This window comes from Dipodomys spectabilis, unplaced genomic scaffold, assembly GCF_019054845.1.
Source record: "Dipodomys spectabilis isolate Male_0828 unplaced genomic scaffold, ASM1905484v1 ptg000019l, whole genome shotgun sequence".
Classification (NCBI taxonomy): domain Eukaryota; kingdom Metazoa; phylum Chordata; class Mammalia; order Rodentia; family Heteromyidae; genus Dipodomys; species Dipodomys spectabilis.
In genome coordinates, this window is record NW_024870696.1 from 12,655,773 (window position 1) to 12,673,039 (window position 17,267).

At 43.4% G+C, this 17,267-nt stretch overlaps 1 protein-coding gene and 1 non-coding gene across 5 annotated transcripts; both read left to right on the forward strand.

The window, feature by feature from the left end:
- Window positions 1-528: 528 nt before the first annotated feature.
- Rnasel (ribonuclease L) lies at window positions 529-13,902 on the forward strand. 4 transcript variants are annotated; one of them, XM_042674516.1, is made up of 7 exons: window positions 529-591; window positions 3,540-5,068; window positions 5,738-5,823; window positions 7,419-7,624; window positions 8,530-8,659; window positions 11,132-11,265; window positions 12,484-13,891. In XM_042674516.1, exons 2-7 carry the CDS (start codon window positions 3,589-3,591, stop codon window positions 12,653-12,655), a joined length of 2,208 nt encoding a protein of 735 aa, XP_042530450.1. In that variant the 5' UTR covers window positions 529-591; window positions 3,540-3,588; the 3' UTR covers window positions 12,656-13,891. The 4 variants fall into 4 exon arrangements, 2 of the variants coding, with proteins under 2 accessions (XP_042530450.1, XP_042530449.1); XR_006146838.1 differs by lacking the exon at window positions 529-591 and having other exon boundaries at window positions 3,080-5,068; window positions 12,484-13,233; window positions 13,863-13,902; XM_042674515.1 differs by lacking the exon at window positions 529-591 and having other exon boundaries at window positions 3,080-5,068.
- LOC122104038 lies at window positions 2,636-2,737 on the forward strand. The gene has a single exon (XR_006146870.1). It is a non-coding gene; the product is annotated as a small nucleolar RNA U13 (small nucleolar RNA).
- Window positions 13,903-17,267: the final 3,365 nt, after the last annotated feature.

Consider the following 17,267-nt stretch of genomic DNA (forward strand, 5'->3'; position numbering starts at 1 on the left):
GAGAGGCGCAAAGCTGGTCAGCATGACCCTTGACACTCAATCAGACATCAGAAGAAAGGGACAGGCCAGGGATTTGTTTAAAAGTGTCTGTGCTGGAGCTCATACCTGTAACCCTAGCTACTCAGGAGATCTAAGGATTGCAGTTTGAACCCAGCTTAGGTAGGAAAGTCCATGAGACTCTTACCTCCAATAAACTACTCAACAACAACAGCAACAAAAACAAAAAGCCAAAGTGGAGCTCTGGCTCAAGCGGTAGAGCACTAGCATTGAGCACAAAAAATCATGGACTGAGCCCAGACCCTGAGTTTAAGCTACAGGACTGGTGCGTGCACTCATGCATACACACACATGTACACAGACACACACACAGACACACACACAGACACACACACACACACACACACACACACGGTGTGTCTGTTGAGGGTGAGCCCCATCTGTGGCTTGCCCTTTGCTTTTCCCTTCCTCCACTTCTTTCTTTTGCTCCACCCAGTCAGCTCAGCAACAAGCCATTTCCTGCTGGGCACAGTCTTCAAGAACTCATTGCCACTGAACCAATGGCTGCAGAGGAGAGGAGCTGGAGTTGGGCAGGTAAGAAGGGCAGAAGAGCTGGGAAAGCTTGAGAAGATTCTTATCCGTCGGCTGTGGGGGTCTAGAGAGGAAAGGGACCAAAAGAGTAGTCAGAGTAGTCAGAGCTCTCTGTCTACCTCGAAGGCGCCCAGGGCTTCTGAGCATAGATTTTTTTTGGCAAGAGTTTGTCATCATCCATCCATTACTTATTTAAGTCTGCTTTCTCAGACTCCTTTGTATGCCTGGAGCAAATGAAAGTGAAAGCGTGGCAGGTTTGCTGCCTGCTTTCTTCTCCTGGGGCTGTTGCTTCACTCACGCTCTCCCAGGCTGCTCTTTTCTTCTTTGCTCTTTAATTCATGCCTGCCTGCCTGCGATCAGGTAGTAAGTCACCAGGACTGTCCACTCAGACACTTTGCTTCAACAATTTCATCGTCAGACAATCCTGTTTATGTTGTAAAATTCATTAGACCTTACAAATTGTGGCTTTGTGGAATTTGTAGCTGATGCAGTAATATAAATGTTCAGGTAATAAACTGGCTGCCGATGGCTCATGCCTCAAATCCTAGCTACTCAGGAGGCAAAGATCTGAGGATCATAGTTTGAAGCTGGCCCAGGCAGGAAAGTCTGAGACTCTTATCTCTAATTGGCCACCAAAACCAAAACTAAATCAAAACAAAGGCAAGAAAAAAACCCACACAAAAGTGGAACTATGACTTACCTGGAAGATCATCAGCCTTGAGTGAAACAACTAAGGTACAGTGCTCAGAGTCTGAATTCAAGCCCCAGAATCAGTGCATGCACACACACACACACACACACACACACACACACACACACACAGAGCACACACAGTTTAAGGCTATCTGATGACTTAAATCTACAGTATCCAGAGCCGGTTGAGGGTAGATAGACTAAAGGTACATGTCCAGCTTCCTGTTTGAGTAATATTTACACAAACAGTGGTAGGCCAATAGTGTTCATAAAAATCTTTTTCAGTGAGGGCCTAATATTTGCTGCCCATTGTATTTTAACGTACTTTACACACAGGATCATATTTATTGTGATTTTTTCATTTCAAGAAACGGAAAATTAGGACTCAACAATCTAAGATTATGCAACCAGGAAGTAACAGTCAAAAGCTACAAAACCCGGGGCTCAAACTCAGCACTCACTGAGGTAGGAAGCCACCACTACTTTGAATTGAGGTACACGGTCATAAAAAGAATACGTGAGATAATCAGGCACAAGGACAGACCCTGATGGAGATTTTTAAAAATGCAAATGGACAAAAACCATGGAATACATTTTTCCTATGAGTAAAGTGTTGCTTGTTTTTTTAAAGCCATTACTTGATGGTAAGAATATGTTTATCTCTTCCTCTTTTTTATTAGCATGTATTAACTATACAAAAGGGCTTCATTGTGATATTTCCATGTGCAACAGTATAAGAAAATAAGCTGAAAGAGTCTGAATTTATAGTATCATTGGAAATTGCTTAATTTTTTTTTTTTTTTTTTGGTTGGTCATGGTGCTTGAACTCTGGGCTTGGGCACTGTCCCTGTGCTCTTCAGCTCAAGGTGAATGCTCTACTCTTTGAGCCACAGTGCCACTTTTGGGTTTCTGGTGGTTAATTGGAGATAAGAGTCTGATGGACTTTCCTGCCCAGGCTGGCTTTGGACCGAGATCCTCGGATCTCAGCCTCCTGAGTAGCTAGGATTACAGGCGTGAGCCTGTAATTTAAATGTAAGCGGGAATTGCTTAAAAATTTTAAATTAAAAAATCATTTAAACAGTTTAACAAAATGAATACTAGAGATTTGAAACTTCTTCTCTGTGGGGGGTGGGGATTAAAGAAAAGGAGAAGTATAAGTGAACAGAGGGATGGTGGGTAAATACAGTCATAATACTGAATATACCTAAGTGAAAACAGAGGTAGGAAGCTTGAGGAGATAGGTGGTTATGGGACAGATGGATGAGAGAATCATGGAAGAGATGCCACCGATCAAGATGCACTGACATGTTGAATTACAATGAAATGCCTTTGTACAACTAAAGGTAATAACAAGATCCTTTCCGGTTCACAGCGTGATGATTGAGTTCTCAGGTGCTTGTGTGACGTGTGCCTCTCTCAAACCTTCTTAGGATGTAAGCACATTACCGGTCTGAGGTAAAATAAATAAATAAATAGATCATAAGTAAGTAAAAGAAAAAAAAAACAGAACAAGAAAAATACTGTCCAAATATTTGGGGAAGTCAGTCTGTGATAGGGAAATGAAACAAGCATAGGATGGCATATTGAAACACCATTAAAATGTTTGAAAACTGGTTGGGTGCTGGTGGCTTATGCCTGCAACTCTAGCTACTTGGGAGGCTGAGATCTGAGGATCACAGTTTGAAGCCAGCCTGCACAGGAAAGTCCATGAGTCTCAACCACCAAAAAGCTGGAAGTGGAGTTGTGGCTCAAGTGGTGGAGCACAAAAGCTCAGCGACAGTGCCCAGGCCCCGAATTCAAGCCCTAAAGCTGCCCCTCCCCCCAAAAAGTTTGAAAATGCTTTGCAATAACTTAGGGAATTATAGTACAGAATTAGCTTGAAGGTATCAGAATAAAAGGTTCCTTTATCCTGGTATAGAGCACAATCCCAACGAGATCCCAACTCTTAAGAAATCTATAGATACGTACTGAATATTACTAGTGGCTGTTTCTGGTAGTAGGATTCTAGAGTCATACGTTCATAATATTCTGTAATTTATAAATACCATAATAAATAGAAAAGGTAGCTAGCCAAAAATGTTTTGTGAGATTCCGCTATGCCCCTCTCCCCCACCCCACAATGCCATGATTTCCAAGTGGACTCCCATCAAACCGAGCCCATGGCTCTTCTTCAGACAGAGAACCCCACTGGGCCCCCAGAGGCCATGTCCCCTTGACTGTGATCCAGCCCCAAAGCAAAACGTTTTCACTTTCTCGAGGGGGAAACAAAAAAGAAGCAGAAGGTTGTCACCACTGGCGCTGACCATCATGGAGACGCAGGGTGCTCAGCAAGAGGCCTCCAAGCCTTCCAGCCGTAGCGATTCCATGGCAGAACCCCGGCTTTGGGTGATCCAGGCTGTGCAAGAGGAGGACGAGGATGGGCTGCGGCGGCTGCTGGAGGGAGGAGCCGATGCCAACGAGAGCGACGAGTGGGGCTGGACCCCGCTGCACAACGCGGCGGAGTGCGGCCGGCAGGACCTGGTGGAGCTTCTGCTGCGTTATGGCGCCGAGCCTGGGCGCAGGAAGCGGAACGGGGCCACGCCCTTCATCGTGGCGGGCATCGGCGGGCACGTGCATCTCCTCCGGCTGTTCCTGTCTAGGGGCGCGGATGTCAACGAGCGTGACTCGAATGGCTTCACGGCCTTCATGGAGGCCGCCTGGCACGGCCGGGTGGAAGCGCTGCGGTTCCTCTTCGAGCAGGGGGCGGACGTGAATGCGAGCCGAGAGACCCCGGAGGACCGCAGGCCGCTGAGGGGAGGAGGGGCCACGGCGCTCATGGACGCGGCGGAAAGGGGCCACGTGGATGTGGTGAGGATCCTCCTGGAGGAGATGGGGGCCGACGTCAACGCCCGGGACAACATGGGCAGAAGCGCCCTGATCCACGCTCTTCTGGACGGCGGCGACCAGGCCGAAGCTGTGGCCGGGCTCCTGCTGGACCACGGGGCTGACGTCCGGGTGAGAGGCGAGCAAGGGAAGACGCCGCTGATCCTGGCGGTGGAGAAGCGACGCCTGGCGTTGGTGCGGATGCTTCTGGAACAGGACGCCTTGGAGATCGATGACACGGACCACGAGGGCACCACCGCCCTGCGCGCGGCCGTGGAGCTGGGAAGCCGGGAGATGGTGCGCGCCTTGTGCGATCGCGGGGCCAGCGTGAGCTGCGGGGATCTGATGAGGACCGCCAGGCGGCAGTACGACCAGGCCCTCCTCAAGCTTCTCCGCGAGTACGGGGCCCAAGAACATGTCCAGCCTCCTGCGGCGGCGGCGGAGGAGGACTGGGAGCCGCAGAGCTCACACTGGGGAAGAGCCCTGAAGAGCCTCCACCGGATATACCGCCCACCAATCGGCAAGCTGAAGATCTTCATGGTGGAGGAGTATAAAATCGCAGACACGTCTAAAGGGGGCATCTACCTGGGGTTCTACGAGGGCCGAGAGGCGGCTGTGAAGCTGTTCCCGGAAGGCAGCCCAGAGGCGCGCCAGGAAATGGCCTGCTTGCGAAGCTGCCGGGACAGCAGTCACTTCGTGACGCTCTATGGGAGCGAGAGCCACAGGGGGTGCGTGTACGTGTGCATGGCCCTCTGTGAACAGACCCTGGAAGAGCGTCTGCAGGGGCGCCCAGAGGAAGGCCTGCAGAGTCGGGAAGACGCCCTTGCCCCCAATACCCTACTGTCGATCTTTGAGGCAGTTCGAGATTTACACGTGTCTCATGGATACACTCACCAGGATCTGCAGCCACAAAACTTCTTAATAGGTGAGTCCTCCCCTTGGTCCTCTTTATGCTACTATGACAGAAGACCACGGACGGGGTAGATGATAGAGAACAAAGATTTGTCTCTGTTCTAGAGGCTAGGAAGTCCAAGAGCAGCCTAGCATTAGCAAAGGTCCCCTTGCTGTGAAGGAAGGAAGGACCAGATAGTCTCAAAGGTGCTTTATCACAAACCCACTCTCTCAAGACTGCACAGATCCGTTCCAGAGGCCAGATTAACTTTCAAAAAAAATACGATGTTATTGTTGTCATTAAGGTGCTATACAGAGGGGTTACCATTTCACAATTCAGGTAATGTGTACATTTCTTTTTGGACAATGTCATACCCTTCCATCAGAGGTAATCTTAACTGCTACCAACAGCTCCTTATAAATCTGGGTACTTGGCCCTAATAACTGAATGAATGAGGAACTTGTTCATCTATATTCTTTATCCTTTTCGATTTTCTGGCCTGGAAAAATATGAAATGCATGTCCTTTTCTTGGCAGATACCTAGGAGATCAAATAAAATAATGAACACAGCAGTTTTTGAGGAAAAAATAGTATTACTCACCTTGTAGAGAGATTGATGAATTGTATAGCATATCTAAATGAGTTGACTGTCACATCATGGATAATGTGTATTTTCGTGTACCTCTGTAAACTATTCCTTAGATTCCAAGGATGCAGTTCGCCTGGCAGATTTTGATCAGAGCATTAAGGGGACTGGAGATCCACAGGAAATCAGGAGAGATCTAGAGGTAATTTTTGCAATCTAGATTTCTTTTTCTTCTGTTTCCTTATTTGTTTGTTATTTTAGTTTCTAGGGAAAACTAAAGAATGTCTTTATTTTAAAGAGGAAGGAGAGAAAGATCTTTCTAGGTTTCCGGCCTTGTCCACTGCCCTCTCTTGCTGTAGACTGAAATGTTTCCTTGGGTTTCTTTTGTAGCTGAGTTTGCAAGCTGCTGAGAACAGGAAAAGGCAGGATCAATGTGCAGTTGCCTTTTGCTATGACTCCTTTCTGATTCTCCTCTCTCTTTCTCCTTTCATTAGCTAAATAAGTAACTAAATTGAGCCTGTATTATCTCTTCCAGGAAATATTTCCGAATATCTCCTATATTCCTCTGAGAGGTATTCTTTTTGCCTGAGAGTAAAGTAAATGGGATTTCTTCTCCCACTCTATTCAGCTCTCTCATGTGCTGAGCTCTGAGGAAGGCTAGAGCTTTTCTGCAATGGGTGGGATTAGAATTAGTCCTGGACTTGGAAGAGATAAACCTTGGCCAAAAAAAGTGAAGATCCTGAAATAGCTGTTAAGAGGACAAGGGGCCTGGGCAGACAGAATGAACCCTCAAGACCCCTGTTGGGTAGTTCTGTTCTGGACAGTAACAAATAGGTAGGGGCTTTGCACCTACCATGCTGGCTTCTTGGTTGGGTGGCTCCATATTTCCACACCTCTCTTACAGATATTTAGTATTGATGACTCCTATGCCAATCCTTTATCTTTCCTCCCTGCGAAGGCCAGCCTTTATATCTCATCCAACATGCATAAGTGCTATTATCTGCAGCCTCATGTAACCCTAGACCCAAAGCCCCAGTTCCCCTCTCGCCTCTGTAAACACTCTCCTCTGATTTATATATACTCTCTCAGGGTCCAACTCAAATCTCTTTAATAACAAGAAGTTTTTTGTTCTTTTTTTTTTTTCTTTTACTGACAACTCTGGCCCAGGATTATCTTTTGTTCTATATAAGCCAAAACCATGTACTGCATTGAAGGAGCCTCTGTGTACAGATCTGTGTCTTCTCTCCTTAACATGCTGGCAGACTACATGAGATTTTTCCCCATCTTTCACTTGTACAAAACCAGCATCACAACTTCTCTGTTTATTACTTTTATATAGCTGTGATTTAAAAAAAAAAAAAAAAAAGCACCAAGAGAATCATTTATTGGGGGAAACATTTTGATCACAGTTTCACATCATCATGGCAGGGAGGGTGTGGCTGAGCAGATTGCGTCATGGCAGACAGGAAGTAGAGCAGAGCTAGAGTAGGAAGGCGCTATGTCTCTAAGGATGTGTTTCCAGTGACTTATTTCCTCCAACCACACTCTGCCTTTCACAACTCCACCACCTCCTGGAGTCTGTTTAAATTTCAGGCTTTCAATGGATTAAGCCATTCTTTAGTTTAGAATGCTCATGATCCAATGGTCTCTAGAAACAACCTTCAATATACCCAGAGGTGTGGCTTTACTAACCTCTTCAGCGTTTCTCAATTGAATCAAACCAAAATGAACAGTTGTACTTTCAAGGTTACCCAAATAGAAAGGTATGTCATAAGCACCTTTGTGGCTTTTGTGTAGGCCCTTGGACGGCTGGTCCTCTATGTGGTAAAGAAAGGAGAAATTCCTTTTGAGACACTGAAGGGTAAAAATAATGAAGAAGTGGTTCAACTTTCTCCAGATAAGGAGACTGAGGATCTCATTCGCCACCTCTTCTATCCTGGGGAAAACATGACAGACAGTGTTGGTGACCTGCTAGGTCATCCCTTCTTCTGGACATGGGAGAAGTAAGTAAGACTTGAGTGGGTGTCACAGTTCTCCAGAGTGGAGAAGGTGCAATTATGCAGGAGGGTTCAGGGCTTGGGATGAACAGATCTAGGCTTTTCTGTCAGCTCGGTGTATACTGGCTATGTGATTCAACCTCCTGGATTCTGTTTCCTCTTCTGAACTGAAGGAAAAGATGGCTGCCACTCTCATCATGAAGAATTTTTGAAGAGTCTTACTTCTTAAAAAAAACAAAAAACAAAAGCAAAATATAGAAGGGTGCTGGTGGCTCATTCCTGTCATTCTGGGTACTAAAGAGGCTAATATCTGAGGATTATTATTCGAAGCCAGCCCAGCCAGGAACGTCTTATTCTCAGTTAACCAGCAAAAAGCCAGAAGTGGAGCTGTGGCTCAAGTGGTAGAGCACTAGCCTTACCAGTAAAACCCATGTGCAAGGGCAAGGTCCTGAGTTCAAGCTCCAGTGTTGGTGCAAAATAAAATACAACAAAAATCAAAATATATTTGTTTCTTATTTCTGAAAGAGTGGGAAAACCCACATGGTGTAACCCCTGTTGTCACTGTGTTTGATTTTGGTGCCTTGCATCTTGTATATACATTTTTCTAATTTGGGGAGGGGAAGGGAAATAACAAAATGCTGAAACAAGGATACAGGTTGACCTATTGTAATAATGAGATGTACAAGACACTGTGTTGAAAAACGAACTTTACAACTTTGGGAAATGGGAGGGAAGAGTTGGGGAGGTGGGGAGGGAAGGGATGGTGGGAGACAAACAAAGGAGGGGGTAACAATGCTCGATAGGAAATGTACTCATTACGTTACTCATGTAACTCTTACCCCTCTGTACAGTATCTTTACAAAAAAAAAAGTGTAGGAAGAAAGGAATGACCCTAATTTTGTCATCTGCAGTCGGTACAGGACACTTCGGAATGTGGGAAACATATCCGATATCAAAACTCGAAAACGTACAAGTGAGATCTACAGGCTACTGCATTCTGATCTATCTGTATCTTACAGCTTTGACAAGTGGACATCTAAGGTATGAACAATTCCTATGGTCTGGGAGTTCTTCCAGGAGAAGGGTCTGTCATATGTTACTATTTTCAATTTCTTTTGTACCATTTTCCTGTTCTTTAAGCAAGAAATGAGTGAGATGATTTTCCTTCTTCTCTTCTTGTTATCTTTTTTTTTGGGGGGGATGAGGCATCCAGAACTCAGCACCCCTGATAGACTCTTTCTCAGGCTCCACCTTAGGCTGGCCTTTACCTAGCCCATAAACCTTTCTGTCAAGCCTGGCCAAGACTCCTGTGACCATAAAGGACTGTGATCCTTTGTGAGGGCTCAGTCCAGAGACAGTCTGGTTGCCTCTGCTGCCCACCAGCAGCTCAGCTCTGAGGAGCCACACGTAAGAAGTACATTCTGTTAGATAGCACACACACAAAGAAGAGTTGATTTCAAATTTCCCCCTTCAAGAAAAGTCCACTTAACTTGAACTAAATAGTAGAACTCTACGGGGTCAATCATCACCTTAATTTAGTCTTCACTATCACAACTTTAATTATTATTAATTAGCAGACATCTATCAAGTACTGATTACATATTAGAGTGATGTGAAGGCCCGGGCACATAAAGTAGAATAGACAGGAACATTGGCACAGAAAGATCTACAGAAATGCAAAGCACTATGCAAAAGCCCGAGGAGAGAATCCATAAGCTTTAGTCCTTTGAAATCAATACCTTTCCTATCTTAGGTCTTTGCTGCTTGGCTTCTGGTTCTTATTATGTGTTTTCTTTCCTTTTCCTGTCTCAACACTACACAACATATATATATATATATATATATATATATATATGTATACATATGTGTGTGTGTGTGTATATATATAATTGTTGGTTCAATACCCTTTTTCTTTGCTAGCTCCACCTTCTATGAGGGAGGAGACCCTCAGCTGTCTTGCTGCTGACTGTATCCCTGGCATGGTGTAAGTGTGCCATGACTCTTTGCTCAATGATTGTGTATAAAACTCTGGGTTAGACTTTAAGCTTATAGAAACAGATAAATATAAACTAGAACAGATGACAGCGACAGTTAACAGGGAGAGCTAGACTACTCTGTGGCAGATAGAGCTCTTAGGACTGTGTATTTGATCACATTTAGTCCTTACAACAGCTTCTGTGGCAATTATCTCTATTTTGCAGATAGTTAAGGCTGAGTCACTGACAATTTTCCCAGAGGCACATAGCCCGTGAGGGATGTGGCAGGTCTGGGTGCTGGGAAGTATAACCATGTGCTGAAGCTAGCCACTCCACAACGTTCTGATGCCATCCACTCTCCCAACTCATTTAATCCCACAGGAAACAGAGGTTGAGCAATAATACTTGAAGAATCCAGGATAGGACAGCCAGAGATTGGCTAGGCTGACAACAGAACCCCATTCAAACCCAGTTCGTGGGTTCTTTCCTTTAAGTTTCACTGAGCTATGTTACATTTTGACTGATTTCCAGTCTTACCCTTTAGGCTTTGCTTTTCTGTTGATGTCAGTGACTTGCCCATTTTTGAGGTTGCATAGTTGTTTTGAGCAGGTCTTGAACCTAAGTTTTGTAGAAGTCACTCCTACGTTTGCTTTTGGTTCTGCCCTATCATCCGGCTGCCCACACAGCTCGGCTCCTCTTGCATGCCATTCTCAGAGCGCACCCATGCAGTCTCATGCGGGGCCCACACTACTGTGAGCCCAGTCTCCAGTCAAATACTTTCCCCAATGGCTCTGGTTTCAAGGTTATTGTATCTGGTCCTCTGATCCAAAACTTTCCCTACAAATGGGAAAGGATGATGAGGTTGTCCTGGGGTATCAGAAGAAAGAGGAAACGAGCAGCCTTTTAGAAATAGACTAAACAAACAAACACCAACTCTACTCACTCACGCTACTCACTATGACAAGCTTTTTGTCAGAGGAAATATAATTGTGAATTTACAAAGGGGGTCACAGGGATAAAAATGATGTATAATATAATGAACCAGTTTCCTAATGTAGCAGATTGTGTGTGTGTATGTGTGTGTGTGTGTGTGTGTGTACTGGGGCTGGCTTGAACTCAGGATCTGAGCACTGTCTCTGAGATTTTTTTTTTTTTGCTCAAGGGTAGCATTCTACCACTTGAACCTCAGCTCCATTTTCTGCTTTTTTGTTAGTTAACTGAAGTAAGAGTCTCCTGGACTTTCCTGCCTAGGCTGGCTTTGAATCATGAGCTCAGCTTCCTAAATATGTAGGATTATAGGCACCAGCTACTGGTATCTAGCTGACAAAGATTAAAAAACAAACAAACGGTTTAATATATTTAATCTTGTATGGAGACTATGCACTTAGACAAAGATGTGTATATCATGGTGTATATCATTTACTTTATTTTCTATTTTTTTGTTATATTAATTAGTAAGGGGTAATACATATTCAAATTTCTATTTTGCCTTATGCTGTACTGCTGCCATGTTTTTGTGTAATGTTCTGTTTTTTAGATTGATAAGCATGTTATGGAAAAAATGAATAAGTTCTATGCTAAAAATGGCAACGTCTATCAGGACATTGTGGGTGATCTGTTAAAGTTCATCCGGAATTTGGGAGAACACATCGATGAGGAACAAAATAGAAAGTGAGTATTGTTTTCTTTCTTACAAATCCAGTGTAGAATGAGAACATTTAAAAATCCAATTCTTGCCAGGTTCCAGAGGCTTACATTTGTAGTCTTAGGTATTAAGGAAGTTGAGCCCCAGAGGACTGAGCGTTCAAAGCCAGCCCAGGAAGAGATTTCATCTCCAAAACAATGGGTCTAAGGCCAGCCTTGAGGTATGACTCAAGCGGTAGAGTAAGCAAACTGCACAAGTGTGAGTCTTGCGTTCAAGTTCTGGTACCAGAAAAACAATCCAACTCTAAATTCCTATCTGTGTGGAAAAAAGAAAATTAATTTTGATAAAAACCTAAAATATTCTTCTTTTCTGTGGTCTTCAGAATTAATCATGGACATGTCAGAAGCTCTCACCTTCTTTTAGAGTTTTGGCTGGGTCCTACTAAACAGAAGTAGTGACTTTTTATGTAAATAACACAGAAAACAGGACAGCTGGGTAAAGGGAGCATAGAGCTACGAAAGTCACAGTAACATGATAGTTAAATCAGCTTTTGCTGCCAAATCCTGCAAACTCACACAGACATAAGAAACCTTGTAATGCAGGGATTTTGTGGGGAGGAGAGGGGAATTTGAGGAACGTACCCAAGGGACTTGTAAATTGTATTGTTTACAATTTTATGAATGAAAAATAAATTTCAGAAGGATTGAGTGGCTAAAGATTGCACAATTAGTGATGAGTGTTGCCAGATTCCAAACTTCTTATTAAACCTGCTTTAGGATGAGGGTATGGCTCATGTGGTAGAGTATCTGCTTGGCAAGTGTGAAGCCCTAAATTCAAACCCATGTACTCTCAAGAAGAAGAAGGAGCTGGGAAGGTGGCTCAGTGGTAGAATGCTTGCCTTACATGCATGAGGCCCTGGGTTCGATTCCTCAGCACCACATAAGCAGTAAAAGCGGGAAGTGGTGCTGTGACTCAAGTGGTAGAGCAATAACCTTGAACTGAAAAGCTGAAGGACAGCGCCCAGGCCCAGAGATTGTGCACCACAATGGAGGAGGAGGAGGGGCAGGGGGAGGAGGAGGGGGAGGAGGAGGGGGAGGAGGAGGGGGAGGAGGAGGGGGAGGGGGAGGGGGAGGAAACAATTCACAGTAGACAGCAGAGGGTACTTCTGGGCAATATGGTATGAGGCAGGAAGCAGGGGAAAAGAGCTTGGGACAAGTATGACAAACTATTTGTGTTTCTTTCAGGATAAAGGAGACAATTGGAGATCCATTCTGCTATTTTCAGAAGAAATTTCCAGATCTAGTGATCTATGTCTATAACAAACTAAAGAACACAGAATATAGAAAGCATTTTCCCCAAACCAACAAGCCAGCCCAGCCTCAGTGTGTAAGAGGTGTCAGGGTGGGTGAACCCTGAGTGCTGACAGTCTCTCATGCTCAGGGAGATAATGATTAGCTGTGTAGGTCTTGATAAGTTGCAACTCTCTGGGCCCAACCAAGCTGTTAGTTTATGAAGGATCAGCCAGATAGCTGATGTGTCTGTTTCTGGCACACTGTGTTCAATATACATTTATAACAAAAGCAAGCAATGACACTAGTCCATTTTAGTGGACTAGTTAGCTTCCTGACTGGAACTAGAAGGGAAATCTATGATTCCTTTTGTCAATGCATGAAAGGAGTGAGTGCCAACACCTCAAAGATGGCATGTTTTACAACAGTTATCTCAAGCAATTTTTCCAATAGCCTTGCAAAACAGAATTGATTATCCCCATCAAAGAAACAGAGGCTCAGAGAGTATGACATTTTTTTTTGCCCCAGACCAGATAATTACTATTGAATGCTATATAAATGGACGTGGTTATTGTTATCTTCTAGTTGGACATTTTTAAAACTTAATTCAAAGTTCAAGATCTTTCTGATTGGAACCAAAAGAACATGGCAGAGGGTTCCAGGAAACTCATTCATTTATTAACTCAACATTTGTTGAGTATCAGTGTAAGTCTAAACACTAGTTGCATGACTTTTATTCCTTTACTTTCCATGACTTTTATTCCTACACTGGTTTTCCATGCTCTCAAGACAGTAATTCTCAACTGGGGGCATCTGAAAGACATTTTTGGTATCACAGATGGGGGCTGGAGGGAGTGGCCCTACTGGCACTGAGAAGGAATGATGCAAACAATGGTGTAGACAAGATGCAAACAATAATGTAAAAAAGTAGAATGCAATGATGTAAACAAGACAATGCTACAACACCAAATTGTTCAGTGGTGCTAAGGTTAAGAAAACTTGTCTTATGAGCTCAGGATTCCAGACCATGGTGTCTCGAGCAGTGACCAGGCGCATTTTTTCTACTGGGTTTGTAATGAGGCTTTGCCATCCGATGTCATTCACTAAAAGACGTCCATCTTCACTTCCCATGCTGCATTCTCAGTGCTGTCTGTAGGTTACTGATGTAGCACCCACAGCCACATCAGAACATGCTTATCTCCACCTCATGGTTTTGGTTTCTCCACTGAAATGGAAGCTTCTTAGGGCTAAAGACTAGTTTTTGAACTTATCTCTTCACTGCTCAGTAAAATAATTATTCTATCTATCTATTTATCTATCTTTTTTTGTTCCAGACTGGGGCTTGAACTCAGGCCCTGCACGATGTCCCTGAGCTTTTTTGCGTAAGGCTAGTGCTCTATCCCTTGAGCCATGCTCCACTTCTGGCGTATGATGGTTAATTGGAGATAAGAGTCTCATGGACTTTCCTGCCTGGACTGACTTTGAACTGTGATCCTCAAATCTCAGCCTCCTGAAAAGGAGCCTGTTTACAGGGGTGAGACACTGGTGGCCAGCTGATCTATATATGTTTACCTCTATAAAGTCAGCACTATTCTGACACATTCTGGTGTTGAGGGAACTAAGGTTAGAAATATTTTGATTTATTGTAATACATATTGTGAGAAAGTATCCCTGTCTTCATCTGAACAGATTTTCTGGTTCTAAGTCTGATGTTATAAGATTTATCATTGTGATAGTTAAGGTAGTTTTGGAATGGGAATAAAATATTATCAGTTTCTTTCTGAAAAGAGGTGTCCCAGGGATGGACAAATGGGTGTCAATGGATGGAATTAAAATGTACTGGAAGAAATGAAATGTTTTTTAATAAAAATGGTTTTATAAGGAGTAAGATTTTTTTAAGGTTTTAAAATTAAACTTCAGTAGTCTGATTTGCAGTGAATACCTGCATATGTCAATCAAATGTCCATGTGAGAAGCATACTCAATAAAACTTTGAGTCATATCAAGTCTGACTATCTTTGAGTGACATTTCTACTTTGGACACGGGTGGTACCTATGATAGAAAAACAGAACACATTAAATAAGCATTTCTAGCATAAGTTTTAAGAAAGGACATCTTTGTAGTGCAAAATGTTAAAAGAAGCCTAGCTTCAGCCCTCCTATAATTCTGGAACACTGTAGGCCTCGTGTGTCCTTAGAGAGAGAGAAAGGGGGAACTGTCACTTACCTTCTGCTCACATTCTCTGAGGTTTTCTACTGATAGTTATAAAATATTTCTCAGAGAGAGAGAGAGAGAGAGAAAGAGAGAGAGAGTGAGAGAGAGGAAGAGGGAGAGAGAGAGAGATCTTCCCTTTCCCTGCTGGGTGAGTAAATTATCAGAAAAGGAAGCTGCCTTTTAAGTGAAGAAGAGAATCCTGGAATCAAATGAGAAAACCAAAGAAAAACAAGGAGCCAAATGGTCATCTTTGATCTTGGACTTCTAGTCTCCAAAACTGAGACATAAATGTCTACTCTTTTGGCCACTCAGTCTATATCATTTTCTTATAGCAGTGCAAATTTACTAAGCCTACCACCTGGAATGTTTATGACTGTTTTTCTCTTACCAGCAGAAACAGAAATATTAAAGGAAAAAGAAAAGGATAGTACAATCTTCGTCATACGTGTTTTTCATTTTCGTACTTTATGGCAGTGCCTCCTCTTCCCATCTGGCTTTCTTTCTCCTGGTTGGTGCTCTATTACTTGATCCATGCTCCTAGTTTAGCATTTTGATAACTAATTCAGTCTCAAGGAGTTTTCTGCTTAAGATTGAACCTTGATCCTCAGGTCTCAGCCTCCTGTGTAGCTAGAATTACCTATGCCTGGCTCATTTGCATATATTAAAACTTGTCTTTTGAGTGGGGCACTAGTAGCTCATGCCTGTAATCATAGCTACTCAGGAGGCTAAGATCTAAGGATTGTGGTTCCAAGCCAGCTGAGCAGGAAAGTCTGTGAGACTCTTATCTCTAATAAATTATCAAAAAGCTAGAAGTGGTGCTGTGGATCAAGTGGCAGAGCGCTAGTCTTGAGCAAAAGAAGCTTGGGGACAGGGCCTAAGCCCTGAGTTCAAGCCCCAGAATCAGCACAGCAAACCAGTTCTTTTGATCTGTACATTTAGACTAAGAACAAGAGATGGTAGCTGCCAGCACAGAGAAGGAAGTGGGGAAGGAAACAGGTAATTGGATTTCTTTTTGAGGCTGCTGAAAACTATAAATGGGATTAGATGTAAATAACATTTGCTTCTTTGAAGCATTTAAAACCATAACAGTACTACATTAGTCACTAAGATTGACCTGTTAAATTTGATACAAGAATCTTGAATGGGTTTGATAACCACAAAAGGATGAATTCTAAACAAAGATAAATGTAAACCCAGGTAATTTCACTTTCCGTTTCTTGAAAATTCTTCTCCGGGAATATTAGATAGGTGGCTTTTTTATTATATGTATTTTGTACAATAAGATAATCAGGTGGAATTTATTTAGCTGTTTCAACAGAGACCCAAGGGGAGTGAGTCACACAAGGCAGAAGGCTTAGGATTCCGAGGTGTTAAATCCTCAGCCACTCAGTTCTCCAGAAGGTGGAGGGCAATGCCTGAGTCAACAGAACAGTATTTCCCCATCCTTGGTATCTGAACACCAGAGAAACCCTGCAGGGCAAATCAGGTCACAGCTCCTGTCCTTATCTACAATTCGTTTTAATAATCTATCTGGAAAAGGCTGACTAGAGCCACAAAGGGCAAAGTCCTCTGTGTTCATTTTCAGTGCCCACTTTTCTCCAACAATGGCATGTCTGTGATGTACATTGGTAGTTCTCCACCCAGGCTGCATGTCAGGATCATTTGTATTCATCCCATGCCAATGGGGCCAGAACTTTAGGTGAGCCCCAGGCTCCAGATACTTCCAGATACTGGAAGTCCAGTATCTGACCTGCCATATAAGAAGCTTAAAAGCCACTAGCTCCATCCTCAATGACTTTTCTTAAATCCCTGGATAGTAGAGGGGTCATAGGGAAAATGGTTGTTCTCCGGAGTAGAGAGACAGGCAGGCAGATACAGAAAATCACCACTTACAAGGGGGGAAAGATCGCTTTCATGGGAACAAGTATTGAAATCGACAAGTTGCTGGGAGTCTGTGGGGAAATCTAGGGATAAATATGGAGGAAACACTCCATACTTACTGAAATTTCCTCCTGGAGATCTACAGTTCTAACAAGAAAGATCACAGAGAAAAATATCAGGATCTCATGGGGAAGAGGAAAAACAATTGTTTTGAAATGTGTCAGCATCATTTGTTCTTAAAAAAGACCTGCCCTCAAGAGAACAAACTGTATTTACTAGAGCCCAACACACCAAAGTTTGGTCAGAGATAAAACAACCTGGTAGAAAGAAAATACTCAACTATGGTTCTGCAAGCCATCCTTTTCTACTAAGGGGGTGAAAATCTCAACAACGACAGACTGACTAAAATTACTTACAAAGCTCACAGTTTAGGAGAATGAGCTCACTGAAAGCCAAATATCTCATCACAGGGAAGGGATGGTAGGGGAAAAACAAAGGAGGGGGTAACAACGCTCGATAGGAAATGTACTCATTACCTTACTCATGTAACTGTAACTCCTCTGTATACTATTTTTACAATAAAAAAAGTATTAAAAAAATCTCATCACAGGAGCACTGATTTTTCCTCTTCCAACATTTTAGGG